This window comes from Pecten maximus, chromosome 1 (genome assembly GCF_902652985.1).
Source record: "Pecten maximus chromosome 1, xPecMax1.1, whole genome shotgun sequence".
Lineage (NCBI taxonomy): Eukaryota > Metazoa > Mollusca > Bivalvia > Pectinida > Pectinidae > Pecten > Pecten maximus.
This window is the reverse complement of record NC_047015.1, coordinates 5,514,293-5,541,164: the sequence shown is the minus strand read 5'-3', so window position 1 is coordinate 5,541,164 and position 26,872 is coordinate 5,514,293. Positions and strand designations below refer to the sequence as shown.

Genomic DNA, 26,872 nt, shown 5'->3' with positions numbered 1-26,872 from the left:
AGAAGGGAGGAGTACACAATGTCCCTCCCTTGTACCACTGTGAGTGTAAGAGTGTAGGAGGAAGGAATACACATTTCTATGTCCATCTGTGTACCACTGTGAGTGTAAGAGTGTAGGAGGAAGGAATACACATTTCTATGTCCCTCCTCTGTACCACTGTGAGTGTAAGAGAGTAGGAGGAAGGAATACACATTTCTATGTCCCTTCTCTGTACCACTGTGGGTGTAAGAGAGTAGGAGGAAGGAATACACATTTCTATGTCCCTTCTCTGTATCACCGTGAGTGTAAGAGAGTAGGAGGAAGGAATACACATTTCTATGTACCTCCTCTGTACCACTGTGAGTGTAAGAGTGTAGGAGGAAGGAATACACATTTCTATGTACCTCCTCTGTACCACTGTGAGTGTTAGTGTTGGAATGTTTATGATGCCACTAAGAAATATGGCATTACAACAAGGAGTTACCTCCCTTTGATGGTTTTTGATGACACTCCCCCTATTACAGCTAGATTAATCTACCTTTCATAATCTCCTGGATCTCAGTTTTGAGTGTGATCACCTCACGAACAGTTGACTCGTCAATGCTGCGTTTGACGCGGTGTATAGACAGAGAGCCATCCTTTATAGATGCGACATCATCGTCCTCGAGGAATATCACCTGGTTGGTGTGCTCAATAATAGCACTGAAATGAGAAAATTATCATTTACATCTACAATAAACTTAGTGGTACAACATATACCATACAAAGTTCTGTGAAACTGAATTACTTAATCTTATATACACTGCTACTTATGGATACTTACATAATCCACACAGCTACTTACAGATACTTACATAACCACACAGCTACTTACAGACACTTACATATATGGTATCCACACAGCTACTTACAGATACTTACATAATCCACACAGCTACTTACAGATACTTACATATATGATATCCACACAGCTACTTACAGATACTTACATAATCCACACAGCTACTTACAGACACTTACATATATGGTATCCACACAGCTACTTACAGATACTTACATATATGGTATCCACACAGCTACTTACAGACACTTACATATATGGTATCCACAAAGCTATACTTACAGATACTTACATATATGGTATCCACACAGCTACTTACAGACACTTACATATATGGTATCCACAAAGCTATACTTACAGACACTTACATATATGGTATCCACACAGCTACTTACAGATACTTACATAATCCACACAGCTACTTACAGACACTTACATATATGGTATCCACACAGCTACTTACAGATACTTACATAATCCACACAGCTACTTACAGATACTTACATATATGGTATCCACACAGCTACTTACAGATACTTACATAATCCACACAGCTACTTACAGACACTTACATATATGGTATCCACACAGCTACTTACAGACACTTACATATATGGTATCCACACAGCTACTTACAGATACTTACATATATGGTATCCACACAGCTACTTACAGACACTTACATATATGGTATCCACACAGCTACTTACAGACACTTACATATATGGTATCCACACAGCTACTTACAGACACTTAAATATATGGTATCCACACAGCTACTTACAGACACTTACATATATGGTATCCACACAGCTACTTACAGACACTTACATATATGGTATCCACACAGCTACTTACAGATACTTACATATATGGTATCCACACAGCTACTTACAGACACTTACATATATGGTATCCACACAGCTACTTACAGATACTTACATATATGGTATCAACACAGCTACTTACAGACACTTACATATATGGTATCCACACAGCTACTTACAGACACTTACATATATGGTATCCACACAGCTACTTACAGATACTTACATATATGGTATCCACACAGCTACTTACAGATACTTACATATATGGTATCCACACAGCTACTTACAGACACTTACATATATGGTATCCACACAGCTACTTACAGATATTTACATATATGGTATCCACACAGCTACTTACAGATACTTATATAATCCACACAGCTACTTACAGACACTTACATATATGGTATCCACACAGCTACTTACAGATACTTACATATATGGTATCCACACAGCTACTTACAGACACTTACATATATGGTATCCACAAAGCTATACTTACAGATACTTACATATATGGTATCCACACAGCTACTTACAGACACTTACATATATGGTATCCACAAAGCTATACTTACAGACACTTACATATATGGTATCCACACAGCTACTTACAGATACTTACATAATCCACACAGCTACTTACAGACACTTACATATATGGTATCCACACAGCTACTTACAGATACTTACATAATCCACACAGCTACTTACAGATACTTACATATATGGTATCCACACAGCTACTTACAGATACTTACATAATCCACACAGCTACTTACAGACACTTACATATATGGTATCCACACAGCTACTTACAGACACTTACATATATGGTATCCACACAGCTACTTACAGATACTTACATATATGGTATCCACACAGCTACTTACAGACACTTACATATATGGTATCCACACAGCTACTTACAGACACTTACATATATGGTATCCACACAGCTACTTACAGACACTTAAATATATGGTATCCACACAGCTACTTACAGACACTTACATATATGGTATCCACACAGCTACTTACAGACACTTACATATATGGTATCCACACAGCTACTTACAGATACTTACATATATGGTATCCACACAGCTACTTACAGACACTTACATATATGGTATCCACACAGCTACTTACAGATACTTACATATATGGTATCAACACAGCTACTTACAGACACTTACATATATGGTATCCACACAGCTACTTACAGACACTTACATATATGGTATCCACACAGCTACTTACAGATACTTACATATATGGTATCCACACAGCTACTTACAGATACTTACATATATGGTATCCACACAGCTACTTACAGACACTTACATATATGGTATCCACACAGCTACTTACAGATACTTACATATATGGTATCCACACAGCTACTTACAGATACTTATATAATCCACACAGCTACTTACAGACACTTACATATATGGTATCCACACAGCTACTTACAGATACTTACATAATCCACACAGCTACTAACAGACACTTACATAATCCACACAGCTACTTACAGACACTTACATATATGGTATCCACACAGCTACTTACAGATACTTACATAATCCACACAGCTACTTACAGATACTTACATATATGGTATCCACACAGCTACTTACAGACACTTACATATATGGTATCCACACAGCTACTTACAGATACTTACATAATCCACACAGCTACTAACAGACACTTACATATATGGTATCCACACAGCTACTTACAGACACTTACACATATGGTATCCACACAGCTACTTACAGACACTTACATATATGGTATCCACACAGCTACTAACAGACACTTACATAATCCACACAGCTACTTACAGACACTTACATAATCCACACAGCTACTTACAGAAAGGAGAAGTTACAGTGTTAACATCCACTGTAACAAGTGAGACAGGCTACACGTCACTGTAACAAGTGAGACAGGCTACACGTCACTGTAACAAGTGAGACAGGCTACACGTCACTATAACAAGTGAGACAGGCTACACGTCACTGTAACAAGTGAGACAGGCTACACGTCACTATAACAAGTGAGACAGGCTACACGTCACTATAACAAGTGAGACAGGCTACACGTCACTATAACAAGTGAGACAGGCTACACGTCACTGTAACAAGTGAGACAGGCTACACGTCACTGTAACAAGTGAGACAGGCTACACGTCACTATAACAAGTGAGACAGGCTACACGTCACTGTAACAAGTGAGACAGGCTACACATCAATCACACAGGCTAACTAGGTTCCTTTTTGAACAAGAGACTTCAGGTAGACAATGTAAATATGGCTAATATAGCCAGAAACATTACAAAAATAGAATTACAATTTAAAACTGTTTACATTCACTGGCATTTGTTTGAGGTGTTTGAATGCATTTGATCTGAAGCTCATCTTTCTTGATTTTGCGAAGTAAAGATCATAATTAAATGTTAACATATCAATAGGGATGTCAGTGGTCCAGACATTCTAAAGACCATGTCAGTAAACAGTTTCAAATTGTGGGTAAATTGTTCTTTGAAAAATTCTCCTCTTGTTGAATGCATTACCTAGCATCAGAAGCAAAGAAGTACTCCACTTCCCTTTCTGGGCCCATAGGGTGGAACTCGGTCGTGCTATCCACCCTCTGAGTAGGTGCAACATATCCACGGTGATCTGTGAATGTCAAAAACAGGGGTTATTTTGACAAAAGATAGCGCTTTAATATGGTTCATCTTTCCTTTTTGAAGATCAACAAGAACCTTTGAAATATTAGTTTTGTTTTTTACCACGGATACATTGATTAATTATTTTCTGATTGAACTTTGAAAAATTACCAAATCACACTTACACAAAAAAAAACTTTTTTGAACTTTACCGAATCATACTTACACAAAAGTCTTTTGAAGTAAACATTAATAGATTACAAATGAATTATGTCCTTCAACAACAATTTTCTTATTTTTTAGTATGCATTGGACATTATCATCCTTCCTTTGACAAAAAAATTAGCAAATTTAAGTGGTAAAAATAGAAAAAAAAAGATAGATGTTTTGTTGATCAGAGATAAAATGACCCTAGCGAACTACTGAAGAAGTGAAGATCTCATGCAAACCCAAGACTGACAAATAAATCAAGCTCTTTTCATCTGCAAAAGCTTCCATTTATAATGGCATTAAGACTAGAACAAGACCTTACTCTACACACAATGGTAACACACTAGTCTATCATCTACTGGGGTTCAATTCCTCATTAAGGCATTGTAGGTTGAAAGAGAGGTGTTTCTAAATCATTTTTATGTACTCTAGTTCTCACAGAAACAGGAAGGACCATCCGTTGACTGCACACAATTCCTGAAATTTTATGTCCAATATGACATTCTGTTTTGGAGATTGGAAGCGATATGAAGTTTTCAGAAGACAACCATACCATGGTGTCTATTTTAAATACAGCAGGATACAAATTTCAGCTGGGAATATATACAACTCTTTAGTGAAAGCTTGTCTCCATAGAGTTTTCTAATAAAAAGACAATTAAGAGTTAACTTGATTATCTTTTATGTCAAATGAGTCAAATTTTGTTTTGACTAACTGCAAGTTATGCCCTACGCGATATCAATACCCTGGTCTAGTACCGCTATCCACTGAAGAAAAGTAATACTGAGAATTGGTTGTACCAGGACATATACAATGTACTGCTCAGTATAGCTAAACAAAGCTGGATAGTTCTGGGGACTTTAATATCCATTGTGAGTGGCACATTGATTATGCACTTACATGTCATTGTGAATCAAATAATGTATAAGAATTTTGTTAGACAAGAGGTTTGTTAGTCCATACATATTCAGTCCCGACAACCCTCCACTCTTTAGGGAATGCAGATTTAATTTACAAGCAATTTTATTAGAATTGGAATCAAAATTTTTTACTTTTAACTATTTTACTTTTAACTAGTTAGACTGCTAATGACATTCACTAGAGTAAATATTAGTTGTTTTTTTATAGCAGTAAATTCTGTCCCCCAACTTAAGTGTTACTTTTGGGAATATATACATATATGTAGTATGGTATAAAGGTAGTGATTATATTAGAAATAAATTATAGCAAAAAGCCTGCATAATTACAAAGAGAAATTCCAGGCAGACATGCATTTCCATATAACACTTCTAAATACTGAAGCTAGTGTTATGAATAGCCTATTACAAAATAAGGGATTCCAGCTAACGCTCTAATCATTAGAAAATAAATAATCTCATTAACAACAAACAGGATGGTATCAGTGTACTGGCCAGTGAGGATTTGCCGTGAGTAGATGACGTGATTCACAGAAAGCTTTTATGCAAATTATTTCAACAAAGCAGAGTCTTCTCGCTTGAGATCTCAATTAAAGAATTAAAGCCAAGATACCTTCTGTAGTGCTATTGTCTTTAAAACCTACATGCACAAGGGAGACAAACGAGTTTAAACAGGTAAAAATAAAGGTGCAAATCAAGGATGTGATGCAATAAAATTTATTGCAGAAGCAAATCATTTTGTTAATATTACACTTTAACCTACAAAATACCTAAGAAAATGAACATTATAAATATCTATCTAGTCTATGATCTTCCAGTATGTGAAAATTTACTGAATCTGACTCTATATCTTTCATTCAAAAAAAGCCACATTTATCACAACATTACAAGAGAAATATATAATTATCTATCTAACATATCAACAAATTTCTTATGGGACTCCCAAATGGAAGTGACAGAGAAGAAAAATTAGGTAATGGCTTGTCCGTAAATAGAAGCCCAATGAACCTGTATGGCTCATCTGCTTCTAATGCAATTTTGAAGTTGACCTAGGTCAATTATGCAAATACTAAACTGATTACCACTTTCTTCAAATATCAGAGTAGGCTTGGTTTATTCATTTAAATAAATTTTGTTGTCTTTCATTCCAGCATACTACTGGCCCAATATCAGGTCTCTGTGGTTTTTTTTGGTTTTTTTGTTTAATGATTTTAGCATATTTGACCCCTGTGACCTTGAATATATGTCAAGGTCATTTATTTGAACAAACTTGGTCACCCAAGCATCCTCCAGTGCAAATATAAAGTATCTGGGCCTCTTGGTTATTAAATTTAAGCTGTCTAAGGATTCTAGCCTTTTTGATCCATTTGACCTTCAATATAGGTCAAGGTCATTCATTTGAACAAACTTGGTAGTCCTTCATCCCAGCATGTTACCGGCCTAATATCAGTACCCTGGGCCTTTTGGTTATTGAAAAGAAGTAGTTTCATTGAAAAAGTTGACACCAGATGGACAGACGACTGACACTGCACCAATTAAGACATACGCTCACTAGCCCTTCGGGCCAGGTGGGCTAAAAACAGGTGTTACTTATATAATATACATCTTAGATCTGTATAGATGACTATGTATTTATAAAATCATTGTTATGTAAGGCTTCAACAAATAGGTGATAAATCCATGCATGATTACCAAACTTCATTGACATGTTATAGTAATATACATAGATCTAGTATAGTCCAGTAAGCTGGCCGGTGGTTAAACAATATTACTGAGCCAGTGAGGGATGTTTAACGTACATGGTGATAAATGTTGATCACCTGTAAACAGAAGTCATTAGATCACATGTCACACTTAGTGTTACACTGCCCCCACCCATTATCACACTTAGTGTTACACTGCCCCCACCCATTATCACACTTATAGTGTTACACTGCCCCCACCCATTAAACTATACCACTGAATATCATACTCCCTTATTACATTTTACCCCCACCCACTGAATATCATACTCACTTATTATTACATTTTACCCCCACCCACTGAATATCATACTCCCTTATTATTACATTTTACCCCCACCCACTGAATATCATACTCCCTTATTATTACATTTTACCCCCACCCACTGAATATCATACTCCCTTATTATTACATTTTACCCCCACCCACTGAATATCATACTCACTTATTATTACATTTTACCCCCACCCACTGAATATCATACTCCCTTATTACATTTTACCCCAACCCACTGAATATCATACTCCCTTATTATTACATTTTACCCCCACCCACTGAATATCATACTCCCTTATTATTACACTTTACCCCCACCCACTGAATATCATACTCCCTTATTATTACATTTTACCCCAACCCACTGAATATCATACTCCCTTATTATTACATTTTACCCCCACCCACTGAATATCATACTCACTTATTATTACACTTTACCCCAACCCACTGAATATCATACTCACTTATTATTACATTTTACCCCAACCCACTGAATATCATACTCACTTATTATTACATTTTACCCCAACCCACTGAATATCATACTCACTTATTATTACATTTTACCCCCACCCACTGAATATCATACTCACTTATTATTACATTTTACCCCAACCCACTGAATATCATACTCCCTTATTATTACACTTTACCCCCACCCACTGAATATCATACTCACTTATTATTACACTTTACCCCAACCCACTGAATATCATACTCCCTTATTACATTTTACCCCAACCCACTGAATATCATACTCCCTTATTATTACATTTTACCCCCACCCACTGAATATCATACTCCCTTATTATTACATTTTACCCCCACCCACTGAATATCATACTCCCTTATTATTACATTTTACCCCCACCCACTGAATATCATACTCCCTTATTATTACATTTTACAACTACATACTATAAACTTCTCCCAGTATTACACTCAACCAATAATATACCCCCCAGTATTACACTTTACCATTTATGTATACTTTTCAACCCCCCCCCCCCCTCCCCCAGTATTACACTATAACCCCCCCCCCCCCCAGTATTACACTATACACCCCCCCCCACCCCCCACCCCAGTATTACACTATACCCATCCCCCCACCCCCCACCGAGTATTACTCTCTAACACTATATACTTATATACCCTGTATTCATTACATATAAACTTTGGTAACATGTTTTATACCACCACAGTAACGTGTGTGGTACTTCCTTTGATCAGGTAGAACACTTTACATAAACCATGGATGACAGTAACAGATTTACAGTTCTCATCGATCTAAAGATTGTACAAATTTATGATACTATGTCCAGGATCAACAAACAGAGTGGGGACTTCCAATATTGACAGAGTTGATAAAGAGTGGAGGTATAAATCATCTCCATACAATACACAGATGGTCTCTATCATCTCATCACAAGTGTAGGCAAGGGCGTGTGTGTATGTTATCAACTTCAGAGAAGCAGTTTTATGATGTATTTTTTCAATCTAAGAAAATTGAAAAGTTTAAAACAACTACAATAAGCAAAAGTCAAAGACTCAGTACTCCCTTCATCTACAAAAAAAAGCCCCCAAAAAAACACTAAAAAGCAGCGTAACGTCACCAGTAACATTAGGTACCGCCAAGTCAACAGTAACATCAGATAATGTCATGTCACTACAACATTAGGTACGCCAAGTCAACAGTAACATTAGGTACCGTCACGTCACCAGTAACATTAGGTACCGTCACGTCACCAGTAACAACAGATATGGTCACTTCACCAGTAACATAAGGTACGTCATGTCAACAGTAACATCAGATACCGTCACGTCACCAGTAACATTAGGTACTGTCACGTCAACAGTAACATTAGGTACGTCACGTCACCAGTAACATTAGGTACTGTCACGTCAACAGTAACATTAGGTACGTCACGTCACCAGTAACAACAGATATGGTCACTTCACCAGTAACATTAGGTACGTCATGTCAACAGTAACATCAGATACCGTCACGTCACCAGTAACATTAGGTACTGTCACGTCACCAGTAACAACAGATATGGTCACTTCACCAGTAACATAAGGTACGTCATGTCAACAGTAACATCAGATACCGTCACGTCACCAGTAACATTAGGTACTGTCACGTCAACAGTAACATTAGGTACGTCACGTCACCAGTAACATTAGGTACTGTCACGTCAACAGTAACATTAGGTACTGTCACGTCACCAGTAACATTAGGTACCGTCATGTCACCAGTAACATTAGGTACCGCCAAGTCAACAGTAACATCAGGTACGTCACGTCACCAGTAACATTAGATACCGTCATGTCACCAGTAACATTAGGTACTGTCACGTCAACAGTAACATTAGGTACGTCACGTCAACAGTAACATTAGATACCGTCATGTCACCAGTAACATTAGGTACCGCCAAGTCAACAGTAACATCAGGTACGTCACGTCACCAGTAACATTAGATACCGTCATGTCACCAGTAACATTAGGTACTGTCACGTCAACAGTAACATTAGGTACGTCACGTCAACAGTAACATTAGATACCGTCATGTCACCAGTAACATTAGGTACGTCACGTCACCAGTAACAACAGATATGGTCACTTCACCAGTAACATAAGGTACGTCATGTCAACAGTAACATCAGATACCGTCACGTCACCAGTAACATTAGGTACTGTCACGTCACCAGTAACAACAGATATGGTCACTTCACCAGTAACATAAGGTACGTCATGTCAACAGTAACATCAGATACCGTCACGTCACCAGTAACATTAGGTACTGTCACGTCAACAGTAACATTAGGTACGTCACGTCACCAGTAACATTAGGTACTGTCACGTCAACAGTAACATTAGGTACGTCACGTCACCAGTAACAACAGATATGGTCACTTCACCAGTAACATAAGGTACGTCATGTCAACAGTAACATCAGATACCGTCACGTCACCAGTAACATTAGGTACTGTCACGTCAACAGTAACATTAGGTACGTCACGTCACCAGTAACATTAGGTACTGTCACGTCAACAGTAACATTAGGTACTGTCACGTCAACAGTAACATTAGGTACTGTCACGTCAACAGTAACATTAGGTACCGTCATGTCACCAGTAACATTAGGTACCGCCAAGTCAACAGTAACATCAGGTACGTCACGTCACCAGTAACATTAGATACCGTCATGTCACCAGTAACATTAGGTACTGTCACGTCACCAGTAACATTAGATACCGTCATGTCACCAGTAACATTAGGTACTGTCACGTCAACAGTAACATTAGGTACGTCACGTCAACAGTAACATTAGATACCGTCATGTCACCAGTAACATTAGGTACGTCACGTCACCAGTAACAACAGATATGGTCACTTCACCAGTAACATAAGGTACGTCATGTCAACAGTAACATCAGATACCGTCATGTCACCAGTAACATTAGGTACTGTCACGTCAACAGTAACATTAGGTACGTCACGTCACCAGTAACATAAGGTACCCCCCACACTACAGATCATTACAGTCACACCAGATCAATTTAACTTACGTCTCAAAAACACTACGGATCAAGGCAGTCACATCAGATCAATTTAACTTACGTCTCAAAAACACTACGGATCAAGGCAGTCACGTCAGATCAATTTAACTTACGTCTCAAAAACACTACGGATCAAGGCAGTCACGTCAGATCAATTTAACTTACGTTTCAAAAACACTACGGATCAAGGCAGTCACATCAGATCAATTTAACTTACGTCTCAAAAACACTACGGATCAAGGCAGTCACGTCAGATCAATTTAACTTACGTCTCAAAAACACTACGGATCAAGGCAGTCACGTCAGATCAATTTAACTTACGTCTCAAAAACACTACGGATCAAGGCAGTCACGTCAGATCAATTTAACTTACGTCTCAAAAACACTACGGATCAAGGCAGTCACATCAGATCAATTTAACTTACGTCTCAAAAACACTACGGATCAATACAGTCACACAAGATCAATTTAACTTACGTCTCAAAAACACTATGGATCAAGGCAGTCACACTGTCACTGTCATAAACTATATATACCATGTCACGTCACCACATGTTACATATAAGCCCACACTTTGGTCACCTTCCACCTTACAGAGTTAATCCTGCATGCTCTCACTCCCCAATATGTACTAGAGCAAATGTTCTTCCTGTGTTATACTAGGGATGTTACATGATTTGATAAAATGACAGCACATTTCGATGAATGTTAGGAAATCTACTTGTCGTAGTGACACAATCATTTAGAAACAGGAATGCCATGTTGATGTTACCTTTTCCAACTTTGATAATATCATTTAGAAAAAGTTTGTTCGAAACGTTCACAATACGATTAACATATATATCAATCTAAAGGTTTTTGTCCAAAATATTAAAGAGAAATAAAAGTGTGTTTTCTACAATTTTCAGATAACTCAAAATGTGTTTTTCTAAATTATTAAAGGTGAATCAAAATATGTAGAAAACAGCGTAATTAGGTTTCAATGAATGCCATGAAAATGTGTTTTTTAAACAATTACATAAACGACTGGAACATAACACTGCATGACAGACTTACTGATTTGCTCATTGTACACACCAAACCAAATTTACAGTTAGAATTCCACCATTATAAACTATTTAGGTAGAAGCGAAAATTTGACAGATAGTTTATACTAACCATCAGGTCCGAGTCTGTGCTGGGCTAAAATTTACATCATATGATCAACATGTCCCACACACAAGTATACATTTATATAGAACGGGGTAGGTCTCACACACAAGTATACATTTATATAGAACGGGGTATGTATACTTTTATATAGAACGGGGTAGGTCTCACACAAAAGTATACATTTATATAGAACGGGGTAGGTCTCACACAAAAGTATACATTTATATAGAACGGGGTAGGTCTCACACACAAGTATACATTTATATAGAGCAGGGTAGGTCTCACACACAAGTATAGATTTATACAAGAGAGCCCGTAACGGTCACCTGAGTTTTGATATATTTCTGTTCATCAGCCCCTGGGAATCGGTCAGGCCAAAATTTGCATACCATCAAACTGCATTCCAAAACTGCTAATCCTATCCAAGTTAGAGTTCATTCCAAAAAAAATCCAACAGATGATAGTCAAAATGTGATTTCCTTACATAAACTATGGTAAAGTTTACTTCCTTCCCAAGGGCAAACATGACACCTCAAGGTCATGATACTGACAATTTTCATAAAACACCTGCATGAAGACCCTTCCATCTAGATATTTTATACCTGATTTGGGTCTTGAGAAGAAGATTGATAAAATTGATCCCTTTTGGGCCCGCCAATCAGTCCCCTAGGGGTTAGGGACCATATAATTCACAATTTTGGTTGACCTAGCCGGGTCATGGAAGGTTTCTGCAAAATTTCATTACAATTGGTTCAGGGGCTTCTGAGAAGAAGTTGAAAATACAAATTGTATACAGATTCACAACGACGTACAAAAGACGATTGGAATAGGTAACTTGAGACTTTGTCTAAGACTTTGTCTCAGGTGACCTAATAAAAGGGATATGAATTAAGGGTGTGTATGATTCCATAGGTCAGTGGATGTGATGTAAGATTGTGGTAGAAAAAAATGTATGATTTGGGATCAAAACACATCATTTAGCCAATGTAAATGCCTATCTAATATAAATCCTGTGTTTAATAAATAAATATGTTGTCTATACTTAAGTTGGAAACATGTTATTTAAAAAAAAACATGGTGCAAATATTAATGAGTTGTGACAAATTAAACAGAACAAAACTAACAAAAGCAGCATATACACGATGGGCATTATACCATGCGGAGAAAAATTCAAGAATGAGGCTGAACACTCAGTGTGATTACAAACATCCAAAGAAAATTAACCAATACACAGGATTCGTGTTAGGACACTGACCAGTATCTACTGAGGACTGATCTCTAGTAGGATGATGACCAGTACCTACTGAGGATGATGATGACCGGTATCTACTGAGGACTGATCTCTAGTAGGATGATGACCAGTACCTAGTGAGGACTGATCTCTAGTAGGATGATGACCGGTATCTAGTGAGGACTGATCTCTAGTAGGATGATGACCGGTACCTACTGAGGACTGATCTCTAGTAGGATGATGACCGGTACCTACTGAGGACTGATCTCTAGTAGGATGATGACCGGTATCTACTGAGGACTGATCTCTAGTAGGATGATGACCGGTACCTACTGAGGACTGATCTCTAGTAGGATGATGACCGGTACCTACTGAGGACTGATCTCTAGTAGGATGATGACTGGTATCTAGTGAGGACTGATCTCTAGTAGGATGATGACTGATATCAACTGAGGACTGATCTCTAGTAGGATGATGACCAGTACCTACTGAGGACTGATCTCTAGTAGGATGATGACCGGTTATCTACTGAGGACTGATCTCTAGTAGGATGATGACCGGTATCTACGGAGGCTTGATCTCTAGTAGGATGATGACCGGTATCTACTGTAGTCTGATCCCTAGTAGGATGGCGACAAGTAGAGACTTCTTACCTTTGCTATAGAGAATTGGGATGTGGTCAGTGGACAGTTTGGCCTTGCTCTTGACCCCAACCAATAGAGGACTACCTCGTCTACAAAAAAACAGAAATCACAGTTATAGAAACAGAAAGGGATAAGGAAATTCTTAATGGTAAGCTATATCTTCATACACCTAGCTGGTATATTTTCTAGTTTTGTTAATTTGTAGGCATATCACTTGCTTGTAGGTCACATATGTACAGGTTAATGAAAAAAACACAGGTGTAATTAACATAACAAGCTCTCAGGTAAAAAAAAATACACATAGTATGACACACCTATAACTGCAATCTTATTGTTCTTAAATAAAGGTTGGAAATGAAAACTGCCATCAAAGTAAATTAACCCTGTACAAATAATTCAGGTACTGTCCAGGGACACACATTGACTTGTGTAACATCAACACGGAGGTAAGCAAACAGGGACCATGTTTGATTTCCCACAGAGACATATAAATACCCTCCTGATATGACAATATACAACTTATTACTTAATGTCAGGTCAAGAGATTGTGCCAACAATACAACAACTATAAACCTTAAAGTTAACAACATAAAGCTACTCAATAGTAAACAGGTACCACAACAAGGGCAATCTGCATAATCAAATAGAAACCATTTCTAACCTGCTCATTGTTCTTTTTACCCAAAAAGAAATCTTGAACAAGCAGTCCTTAAAAAATAAGTAGTGTGAGTAGTTTGAGTTTGATTGGTCCACTTGAACTTGAGTTAACGTTCAATAACAAGTTTTCATTTACAGTTACTGTAACATATTGACCTTGACTTTTGACCTTTTGACCAAAAATTTCAAACTATCACTCTTAATAAGGAATCAGTATGTAAAGTTGATATGTCTACTTTAACTTGAGGTTTTGTTTGGAAAATGGTGATATGGGCGGATGGAACGGCTGACAGACAGACAAAGTCATTACAATATCCCTTTGATCTCTGACCAAGGAGTTAATAAAGACCAACAATAGGTAAGGTGAGAGTAAATTCTGACATGTAATGAGTTCAACAGGTGAGATATTGGTCAAATAGATTGGTATATAAGAGGAAACAAAATTTACTTTCCAATTTGTTCGTTTAGTACAGTAAATAAAGATGGTTGACAAGGAGAATCCTCTGTCTGTATACACAACTTATCTTACCATATACAAACACATCTAATGGCAGTCAGGCTAATCTTTAATACACACAGTAGCTCAGTTTTTAAATTTGAGGTGTTGTCTTCACAACCTAATGAAGTAGTCCCAAGACATTACCTAGGATTGCCGTCAAACTTACACAAATCATTGTTCACATCTTGTAAATCTCAGATTAACATACAACATATTTCAAATTCCTTATATTAGATTTTCTCCAATAATAGTTGATGCTTCTAAATTCAGTATTTGTTACATTTATATAACTGTATATCATAACACTTGGGACGTCGTTACATTTATATAACTGTATATCATAACACTTGGGACGTCGTTACATTTATATCACTGTATATCATAACACTTGGGGCGTCGTTACATTTATATAACTGTATATCATAACACTTGGGACGTCGATACATTTATATAACTGTATATCATAACACTTGGGGCGTCGTTACATTTATATAACTGTATATCATAACACTTGGGACGTCGTTACATTTATATAACTGTATATCATAACACTTGGGGCGTCGTTACATTTATATAACTGTATATCATAACACTTGGGACGTCGTTACATTTATATAACTGTATATCATAACACTTGGGACGTCGTTACATTTATATAACTGTATATCATAACACTTGGGGCGTTGTTACATTTATATAACTGTATATCATAACACTTGGGACGTCGTTACATTTATATAACTGTATATCATAACACTTGGGACGTCGTTACATTTATATTACTGTATATCATAACACTTGGGACGTCGTTACATTTATATCACTGTATATCATAACACTTGGGGCGTTGTTACATTTATATAACTGTATATCATAACACTTGGGACGTCGTTACATTTATATAACTGTATATCATATCACTTCCCTGACATGTATAACAGGTGAGTATCATTACAGGTGAGTATCATTACAGGTGAGTATCATTTCACATCAAAACTTTCTTACTACGATTATAGACGTCACAAGAACAGGTCCCGTTGATAGTGCAAAATTGGACATTGGAATACAAGGATAAGTTATAAGAAATAACAGGAAATGACATATTATACTGCACTGTTTAAAAAGTCTGATTATTCTCATAGGGTTACTGACAATAACTTTCCTTCTTTGGAAAGTCTGATAATTCTCACAAGAATACTGACAATAACTTTCCAAGGAAAGCACTTTAATACAATCATACATTTCTAACAATGAAAATGATCTAAGTACCAAATCTAATATACGAAGAGTGTATGTATATATGGGAGTGTACAACTCATTATTCTGGGACATGAACACTTTATACAATATAGTATAATAACACCTGTATTATCATGATAAATGACCTTTGAAGCTGTACGTAAAACACTAACATCCTGTATGCGGCTGATCATTTCTGACGAAGGTTTATAATGTATGATGGTGCTGACGTACACCTGTACATCACTGTTACACCTACATTACACAAGATCTACTTATCAATGATACCTTTAGGGATAAACAATATTCAACACGGATTGTTGACTTGCAAAATAAAACTGTCAAACAGGATGTCAGGGTCATTAATAATTGCACGCAAACAACTATCGTAACAGTTTTCAGAATATTAATACATATTTTCATTAAACATCTCAACCATTGAATCAAATCAAATTTTAAACCTGTGACTTCTGCCATGCATTCAGTACATTATATAAAACATGTTATGTTAATCTGTGGTTTATATAAAACCAGGAATGTTAACCTGTGGTTTATATAAAACCAGTAATGTTAACCTGTGGTTTATATAAAACCAGGAATGTTAATCTGTAGTTTATATAAAACCAGGAATGTTAACATTTAATGTTAACCTGTAGTTTATTTAAACACTTTATGTTAACCTGTAGTTTATATAAAACATTTAATGTTAACCTGTAGTTTATATCAAACACTTAATGTTAATCTGTAGTTTATATAAAACATTTAATGTTAACCTGTAGTTTATATAAAACACTTAATGTTAATCTGTAGTTTATATAAAACACTTAATGTTAACCTGTAGTTTATTTAAACAGTTTATGTTAACCTGTAGTTTATATAAAACACTTAATGTTAACCTGTAGTTTATTTAAACAGTTTATGTTAACCTGTAGTTTATTTAAACACTTTATGTTAACCTGTAGTTTATATAAAACACTTAATGTTAACCTGTAGTTTATATAAAACACTTAATGTTAATCTGTAGTTTATTTAAACAGTTTGTGTTAACCTGTAGTTTATATAAAACACTTAATGTTAACCTGTAGTTTATATAAAACACTGAATGTTAACCTGTAGTTTATTTAAACACTTTATGTTAACCTGTAGTTTATATACAACACTTAATGTTAACCTGTAGTTTATTTAAACAGTTTATGTTAACCTGTAGTTTATTTAAACACTTTATGTTAACCTGTAGTTTATATAAAACACTTAATGTTAACCTGTAGTTTATATAAAACCAGGAATGTTAACCTGTAGTTTATATAAAACACTGAATGTTAACCTGTAGTTTATTTAAACACTTTATGTTAACCTGTAGTTTATATACAACACTTAATGTTAACCTGTAGTTTATTTAAACAGTTTATGTTAACCTGTAGTTTATTTAAACACTTTATGTTAACCTGTAGTTTATATAAAACACTTTGTTAACCTGTAGTTTATATAAAACACTTAATGTTAATCTGTAGTTTATTTAAACAGTTTATGTTAACCTGTAGTTTATATAAAACACTTAATGTTAACCTGTAATTTATATAAACACTTAATGTTAATCTGTAGTTTATTTAAACAGTTTATGTTAACCTGTAGTTTATATAAAACACTTAATGTTAACCTGTAATTTATATAAACACTTAATGTTAATCTGTAGTTTATTTAAACAGTTTATGTTAACCTGTAGTTTATATGAAACACTTTATGTTAATCTGTAGTTTATATAAAACACTTCATGTTAATCTGTAGTTTATATAAAACATTTAATGTTAATCTGTAGTTTATTTAAACAGTTTATGTTAACCTGTAGTTTATATAAAACACTTAATGTTAACCTGTAGTTTATTTAAACAGTTTATGTTAACCTGTAGTTTATTTAAACACTTTATGTTAACCTGTAGTTTATATAAAACACTTAATGTTAACCTGTAGTTTATATAAAACACTTAATGTTAATCTGTAGTTTATTTAAACAGTTTATGTTAACCTGTAGTTTATATAAAACACTTAATGTTAACCTGTAGTTTATATAAAACACTGAATGTTAACCTGTAGTTTATTTAAACACTTTATGTTAACCTGTAGTTTATATACAACACTTAATGTTAACCTGTAGTTTATTTAAACAGTTTGTTAACCTGTAGTTTATTTAAACACTTTATGTTAACCTGTAGTTTATATAAAACACTTAATGTTAACCTGTAGTTTATATAAAACCAGGAATGTTAACCTGTAGTTTATATAAAACACTGAATGTTAACCTGTAGTTTATTTAAACACTTTATGTTAACCTGTAGTTTATATACAACACTTAATGTTAACCTGTAGTTTATTTAAACAGTTTATGTTAACCTGTAGTTTATTTAAACACTTTATGTTAACCTGTAGTTTATATAAAACACTTAATGTTAACCTGTAGTTTATATAAAACCAGGAATGTTAACCTGTAGTTTATATAAAACACTGAATGTTAACCTGTAGTTTATTTAAACACTTTATGTTAACCTGTAGTTTATATACAACACTTAATGTTAACCTGTAGTTTATTTAAACAGTTTATGTTAACCTGTAGTTTATATACAACACTTAATGTTAACCTGTAGTTTATTTAAACAGTTTATGTTAACCTGTAGTTTATTTAAACACTTTATGTTAACCTGTAGTTTATATAAAACACTGAATGTTAACCTGTAGTTTATTTAAACACTTGTTAACCTGTAGTTTATATAAAACACTGAATGTTAACCTGTAGTTTATTTAAACACTGAATGTTAACCTGTAATTTATATAAAACACTTGTTAACCTGTAGTTTATATAAAACATTTAATGTTAACCTGTAGTTTATATAAAACACTTAATGTTAATCTGTAGTTTATATCAAACACTTAATGTTAATCTGTAGTTTATATAAAACATTTAATGTTAACCTGTAGTTTATATAAAACACTTAATGTTAACCTGTAGTTTATATAAACACTTAATGTTAATCTGTAGTTTATTTAAACAGTTTATGTTAACCTGTAGTTTATATACAACACTTAATGTTAACCTGTAGTTTATTTAAACAGTTTATGTTAATCTGTAGTTTATATAAAACACTTGTTAACCTGTAGTTTATATAAAACACTTAATGTTAACCTGTAATTTATATAAACACTTAATGTTAATCTGTAGTTTATTTAAACAGTTTATGTTAACCTGTAGTTTATATAAAACACTTAATGTTAACCTGTAATTTATATAAACACTTAATGTTAATCTGTAGTTTATTTAAACAGTTTATGTTAACCTGTAGTTTATATGAAACACTTTATGTTAATCTGTAGTTTATATAAAACACTTTATGTTAATCTGTAGTTTATATAAAACATTTAATGTTAATCTGTAGTTTATTTAAACAGTTTATGTTAACCTGTAGTTTATATAAAACACTTAATGTTAATCTGTAGTTTATATAAAACAGTTTATGTTAACCTGTAGTTTATATGAAACACTTTATGTTAATTTGTAGTTTATATAAAACACTTTATGTTAATCTGTAGTTTATATAAAACATTTAATGTTAACCTGTAGTTTATATAAAACATTTAATGTTAACCTGTAGTTTATTTAAACAGTTTGTTAACCTGTAGTTTATATGAAACACTTAATATTAATCTGTAGTTTATATAAAACATTTAATGTTAACCTGTAGTTTATATAAAACACTTAATGTTAACCTGTAGTTTATATAAAACCAGGAATGTTAACCTGTAGTTTATATAAAACTCTTAATATTAATCTGTAGTTTATATAAAACATTTAATGTTAACCTGTAGTTTATTTAAACAGTTTATGTTAACCTGTAGTTTATTTAAACAGTTTATGTTAACCTGTAGTTTATATAAAACATTTAATGTTAACCTGTAGTTTATTTAAACAGTTTATGTTAACCTGTAGTTTATATAAAACATTTTATGTTAACCTTTAGTTTATATGAAACACTTAATGTTAACCTGTAGTTTATATAAAACATTTAATGTTAACCTGTAGTTTATTTAAACAGTTTGTTAACCTGTAGTTTATATAAAACATTTAATGTTAACCTGTAGTTTATATAAAACATTTAATGTTAACCTGTAGTTTATATAAAACTCTTAATATTAATCTGTAGTTTATATAAAACACTTAATGTTAATCTGTAGTTTATATAAAACACTTCATGTTCCCCTGGGTAGTTTGTGATTTACCTACATTCCCCAGGGTAGTTTGTTATTTACCTACATTCCCCAGGGTAGTTTGTGATTTACCTACATTCCCCAGGGTAGTTTGTTATTTACCTACATTCCCCAGGGTAGTTTGTGATTTACCTACATTCCCCTGGGTAGTTTGTGATTTACCTACATTCCCCAGGGTAGTTTGTTATTTACCTACATTCCCCTGGGTAGTTTGTGATTTACCTACATTCCCCAGGGTAGTTTGTTATTTACCTACATTCCCCAGGGTAGTTTGTGATTTACCTACATTCCCCAGGGTAGTTTGTGATTTACCTACATTCCCCTGGGTAGTTTGTGATTTACCTACATTCCCCAGGGTAGTTTGTGATTTACCTACATTCCCCAGGGTAGTGTGTGATTGACTTACCTTGTAGCTATACATTCCCCTGGGTAGTTTGTGATTTACCTACATTCCCCTGGGTAGTTTGTGATTTACCTACATCCCCCTGGGTAGTTTGTGATTTACCTACATTCCCCAGGGTAGTTTGTGATTTACCTGCATTCCCCTGGGTAGTTTGTGATTTACCTACATCCCCCAGGGTAGTTTGTGATTTACCTACATTCCCCAGGGTAGTTTGTGATTTACCTACATTCCCCAGGGTAGTTTGTGATTTACCTACATTCCCCAGGGTAGTTTGTGATTTACCTACATTCCCCAGGGTAGTTTGTGATTTACCTACATTCCCCAGGGTAGTTTGTGATTGACTTACCTTGTAGCTATACATTCCCCGGGTTAGTTTGTGATTTACCTACATTCCCCAGGGTTGTTTGTGATTGACTTACCTTGTAGCTATACATTCCCCTGGGTAATTTATGCTCATCAAGCACAAGGCAAATGCTCCTTCCTGAAGAGAAAATATACAAGTATATATTTTGGGCAAAGAAGTCATTCTAACAGTGTAGACAATGAAAAATGTCAAATTGTCTGGGCAATCTGCCCCTTTATCAAGACAGAGAGAACACAGAAATACAATAAGATAAAGTAAGGGTAATATATATAGTAGTTGAAAGAAAAACCCATGAACCCTTTGGATAGCGTGAGCCAAAAAGTATTTTCATATGTATGTATATATGATATTTAGCTATATTTTAAAGAGTTTTCCTGAAAGTTGTTCTAGATTTTATACTAATAACACATGCCAACATTAATACATTTAGTTACTAACCTAACGAAAGCCTAATAAACAAAGAAAGAGAAATATTGTTCTAGATTTTATACTAATAACACATGCCAACATTAATACATTTAGTTATTAACCTAACGAAAGCCTAATAAACAAAGAAAGAGAAATACTCTATTTATACAATAGTTGTTTAATTCAAGACCACAAAATGTATATACGAGTGTACAGCACAGCAAGATTACTACCTACTTCAGAACAGCCAAATGATCTCAGTACTTCAAAAAATAACACTATTCTGCAAAAGTGAATGTGTCCCAGTGTCCACATAATTGAAAGGGTGATATATTGAAAATGTCATGGTTACAGTAAGAAAAACATCATGCTTTTTGTTGGTTGGTTGAGTTTTAGATGTGGATGGTATCATGATATTTGTGTGTGGTATAATTCTACAGTAATAAATGGAATCTGACAAAAGGAGTGAAATCAGATCCCTCATTCATACAAAAGTATCAGTTTACATATTGATGTGAAAAGTAGTAGCAAAAACATCTACAGTCAAACCTCCATGATTCAAACTTCATTGATTTGATTTCTCGCTGTATCAAACTTTTTGTTTGGTCCTGAATTTCCTCACTATAAAACATTGCTAACAAACCTATGCATGATTCAAAGTTTTCCAAATCAAAGTTTTTGATGTATCAAACTTTTTTCATGGACCGTTTGCAATGTAATTGACATCCCCAGAGAGATTTCACACCTCTCCCACAAAGCCCTGACTGACAAAAGGGATTACAATAATGTGTGTTGTCTACTCCAGATCATGGGCTTGATAAATAATCAGACCCAATTCATACCAGTAGTCATCTTTGATGATCACCGCCGCATTAAAATCAGCAAAGTAAATATTAGGAAACAGTTAATGACAGACATGACTTCAGTGAGCTGTAAACTTGTATCATTATAGTGCTATATACAGAATGTGATATTTTCATGATGACTTGATTTTTTTTATGAAGATATTTTTTTATTTTGCTGTGTTTGAGGTTTATAGAGAGAACAGGTGAACAGAATTCTGAATAGGTTTTAGCTTGTTTGACAAGAGATCTAGCTGATAATAGAAGTTCTAAGCTTGTTAGACAAGAGATCTGATAATAGAAGGTCTAAGCTTGTTAGACAAGAGATCTGATAATAGAAGTTCTTAGCTTGTTAGACAAGAGATCTGATAATAGAAGTTCTTAGCTTGTTTGACAAGAGATCTGATAATAGAAGTTCTTAGCTTGTTAGACAAGAGATCTGATAATAGAAGTTCTAAGCTTGTTTGACAAGATATCTGATAATAGAAGTTCTTAGCTTGTTAGACAAGAGATCTGATAATAGAAGTTCTTAGCTTGTTAGACAAGAGATCAGATAATAGAAGTTCTTAGCTTGTTAGACAAGATATCTGATAATAGACGTTCTTAGCTTGTTAGACAAGAAATCTGATAATAGAAGTTCTTAGCTTGTTTGACAAGATATCTGATAATAGAAGTTATTAGCTTGTTAGACAAGATATCTGATAATAGAAGTTCTTAGCTTGTTTGACAAGAGATCTGATAATAGAAGTTATTAGCTTGTTAGACAAGATATTTGATAATAGAAGGTCTAAGCTTGTTTGATAAGATATCTGATAATAGAAGTTCTTAGCTTGTTTGACAAGAGATCTGATAATGGAAGTTCTTAGCTTGTTAGATAAGATATCTGATAATAGAAGTTCTTAGCTTGTTAGACAAGAGATCTGATAATAGAGGTTCTTAGCTTGTTAGACAAGAGATCTGATAATAGAAGTTCTTAGCTTGTTAGACAAGAGATCTGATAATAGAAGTTCTTAGCTTGTTAGACAAGAGATCTGATAATAGAAGTTCTTAGCTTGTTTGACAAGATATCTGATAATAGATGTTCATAGCTTGTTAGACAAGATATCTGATAATGGAAGTTCTAAGCTTGTTTGACAAGATATCTGATAATAGAAGGTCTTAGCTTGTTTGACAAGATATCTAATAATAGAAGTTCTTAGATTGTTTGACAAGATATCTGATAAAGAAGTTCTTAGCTTGTTAGACAAGATATCTGATAATAAAAGTTCTTAGCTTGTTAGACAAGAGATCTGGTAATAGAAGGTCTTAGCTTGTTAGACAAGATATCTGATAATAGAAGGTCTTAGCTTGTTAGACAAGATATCTGATAATAGAAGTTCTTAGCTTGTTTGACAAGAAATCTGATAATAAAAGTTCTTAGCTTGTTTGACAAGAGATCAGATAATAGAAGGTCTTAGCTTGTTTGACAAGATATCTGATAAAAGAAGTTCTTAGATTGTTTGACAAGATATCTGATAAAGAAGTTCTTAGCTTGTTAGACAAGATATCTGATAATAAAAGTTCTTAGCTTGTTAGACAAGAGATCTGGTAATAGAAGGTCTTAGCTTGTTAGAAAAGATATCTGATAATAGAAGGTCTTAGCTTGTTAGACAAGAGATCTGATAATAGAAGGTCTAAGCTTGTTCGACACGATATCTGATAATAGAAGGTCTTAGCTTGTTTGACAAGAGATCTGATAATAGAATGTCTAAGCTTGTTAGACCAGAGATCTGATAATAGAAGTTCTTAGCTTGTTAGACAAGAGATCTGATAAATAGAAGTTCTTAGCTTGTTAGACAAGAGATCAGATAATAGAAGTTCTTAGCTTGTTAGACAAGATATCTGATAATAGAAGTTCTTAGCTTGTTAGACAAGAAATCAAATAATAGAAGTTCTTAGCTTGTTAGACAAGATATCTGATAATAGAAGTTCTCAGCTTGTTAGAAAAGATATATGATAATAGAAGGTCTTAGCTTGTTAGACATGATATCTGATAATAGAAGTTCTGAGCTTGTTAGACAAGAGATCTGATAATAGAATGTCTAAGCTTGTTAGACATGATATCTGATAATAGAAGTTCTGAGCTTGTTAGACAAGATATCTGATAATAGAAGTTCTTAGCTTGTTTGACAAGAGATCTGATAATAGAAGTTCTGAGCTTGTTAGACAAGATATCTAATAATAGAAGTTCTTAGCTTGTTAGACAAGAGATCTGATAATAGAAGTTCTTAGCTTGTTTGACAAGATATCTGATAATAGAAGGTCTTAGCTTGTTAGAAAAGATATCTGATAATAGAAGTTCTTAGCTTGTTAGACAAGAGATCAGATAATAGAAGTTCTTAGCTTGTTAGACAAGATATCTGATAATAGAAGTTCTTAGCTTGTTAGACAAGATATCTGATAATAGAAGGTCTTAGCTTGTTAGACAAGATATCTGATAATAGAAGTTCTTAGCTTGTTAGACAAGAGATCTGATAATAGAAGTTCTTCGCTTGTTTGACAAGATATCTGATAATAGAAGTTCTTAGCTTGTTAGACCAGAGATCTGATAATAGAAGTTCTTAGCTTGTTAGACAAGAGATCAGATAATAGAAGTTCTTAGCTTGTTAGACAAGATATCTGATAATAGAGGTTCTTAGCTTGTTAGACAAGAGATCAGATAATAGAAGTTCTTAGCTTGTTAGACAAGAGATCAGATAATAGAAGTTCTTAGCTTGTTTGACAAGAGATCTGATAATAGAAGTTCTTAGCTTGTTAGACAAGATATCTGATAATAGAAGTTCTTAGCTTGTTTGACAAGAGATCTGATAAGTCTGATATCATCTGTTTCTTGAAACATATTGTTACCATAGTTACAGATGCTATAGAACTTAATTTGCTAACTTTATTATCAATTATCATTATCAATTACATCTGCCATCTTTGTGATACCGTTATCTTGCCATGGCTGAAAATGTACAGTTTTGTTACAATAAGACAGTGAGTATCAATTAATATCAAAACATGTTAGGTCTGATTTCTTCCAAAGTAAAAAACATCTATCCATTTTATACTTCCCAATAAACCCCGACAGTTCATACAAGCTATAGTAAGTTCACCCATTTTCAACTGTCGTAAACAACTGTACAATACAGTACATCAAACAATATTTGTAATCAGATTGTTGTGTGAATTTCCCTCTAACCCCTCCCCATTATGTGTGTATCCCTCCCATTTTTACCCTCTAACACCTCCCCATTATGTGTGTATCCCTCCCATTTTTACCCTCTAACCCCTCCCCATTATGTGTGTATCCCTCCCATTTTTACCCTCTAACCCCTCCCCATTATGTGTGTATCGCTCCCATTTTTACCCTCTAACCCCTCCCCATTATGTGTGTATCCCTCCCATTTTTACCCTCTAACCCCTCCCCATTATGTGTGTATCCCTCCCATTTTTACCCTCTAACCCCTCCCCATTATGTGTGTATCCCTCCCATTTTTACCCTCTAACCCCTCCCCATTATGTGTGTATCCCTCCCATTTTTAATCATTATCATTCATTTCCACAGTTAAATGACATGGATTGTTAGAAATGGTACTGACCAATTGTTGTATAGCCATCTCCACACACTCACGGAATGTCAGACTTTCTGCTTTGTGACAGTTGAACACATGCTGTACAAGTTTAGCTATCACCTCGGTATCAGTCTCCGACTCAAATTCGAAACCTTTTGATTGCTGCCAAAAGAAATAAGTTATTAATCTTTCTTCAAACATTGCACTTATTTACACTACATGCAAAATATACAATGTATATTAAGAGGTTAAAGTCACCTCAAATATCAATAAGAATTCCACGGAAGTGTGCATTGGATGTGTCGCCTGCGCAGCAAGTTGGGTGATGACGAAGAAAAGGATACATTTTTCACTTCAAGAAATAATGTTAAAAGTCAGCAAGACCAGCACCACTCAAATATGCTCAAAATTCAGCAATACAGAGCAGAAGCTTTCAGTAAATGGGCACCTCCAGAAGTTTGACATTGATCGGCCCAACAGAAATGGAGTTACTGCATGGTAATAGATTTTTTATTTATGGTAAGTGACCTTGACCTT

The 26,872-nt window shown here is 34.5% G+C and overlaps 1 protein-coding gene across 11 annotated transcripts in view; it reads right to left on the bottom strand.

The window, feature by feature from the left end:
• Positions 1-26,872, bottom strand: part of LOC117323077 (glutamine--fructose-6-phosphate aminotransferase [isomerizing] 2-like) — a 103,447-nt gene that overhangs the window by 41,058 nt on the left and 35,517 nt on the right. For 7 of the 11 annotated variants that reach the window (XR_004531649.1, XR_004531648.1, XM_033878117.1 and 4 more), the window contains exons 6-12: positions 26,363-26,497; positions 21,545-21,606; positions 14,083-14,162; positions 12,205-12,228; positions 6,077-6,103; positions 4,241-4,346; positions 518-681 (exon numbers count right to left, since the gene is read on the bottom strand). Coding sequence is in view for 9 of the 11 variants with exons in the window: in XM_033878117.1 (XP_033734008.1) it covers positions 518-681; positions 4,241-4,346; positions 6,077-6,103; positions 12,205-12,228; positions 14,083-14,162; positions 21,545-21,606; positions 26,363-26,497 (598 nt within the window). In the remaining 2 variants the exon portion in view is untranslated. The remainder of the gene's footprint in view (positions 1-517; positions 682-4,240; positions 4,347-6,076; positions 6,104-12,204; positions 12,229-14,082; positions 14,163-21,544; positions 21,607-26,362; positions 26,498-26,872) is intronic. The other 4 variants (XM_033878157.1, XM_033878150.1, XM_033878140.1 and 1 more) reach the window with 3 other exon arrangements.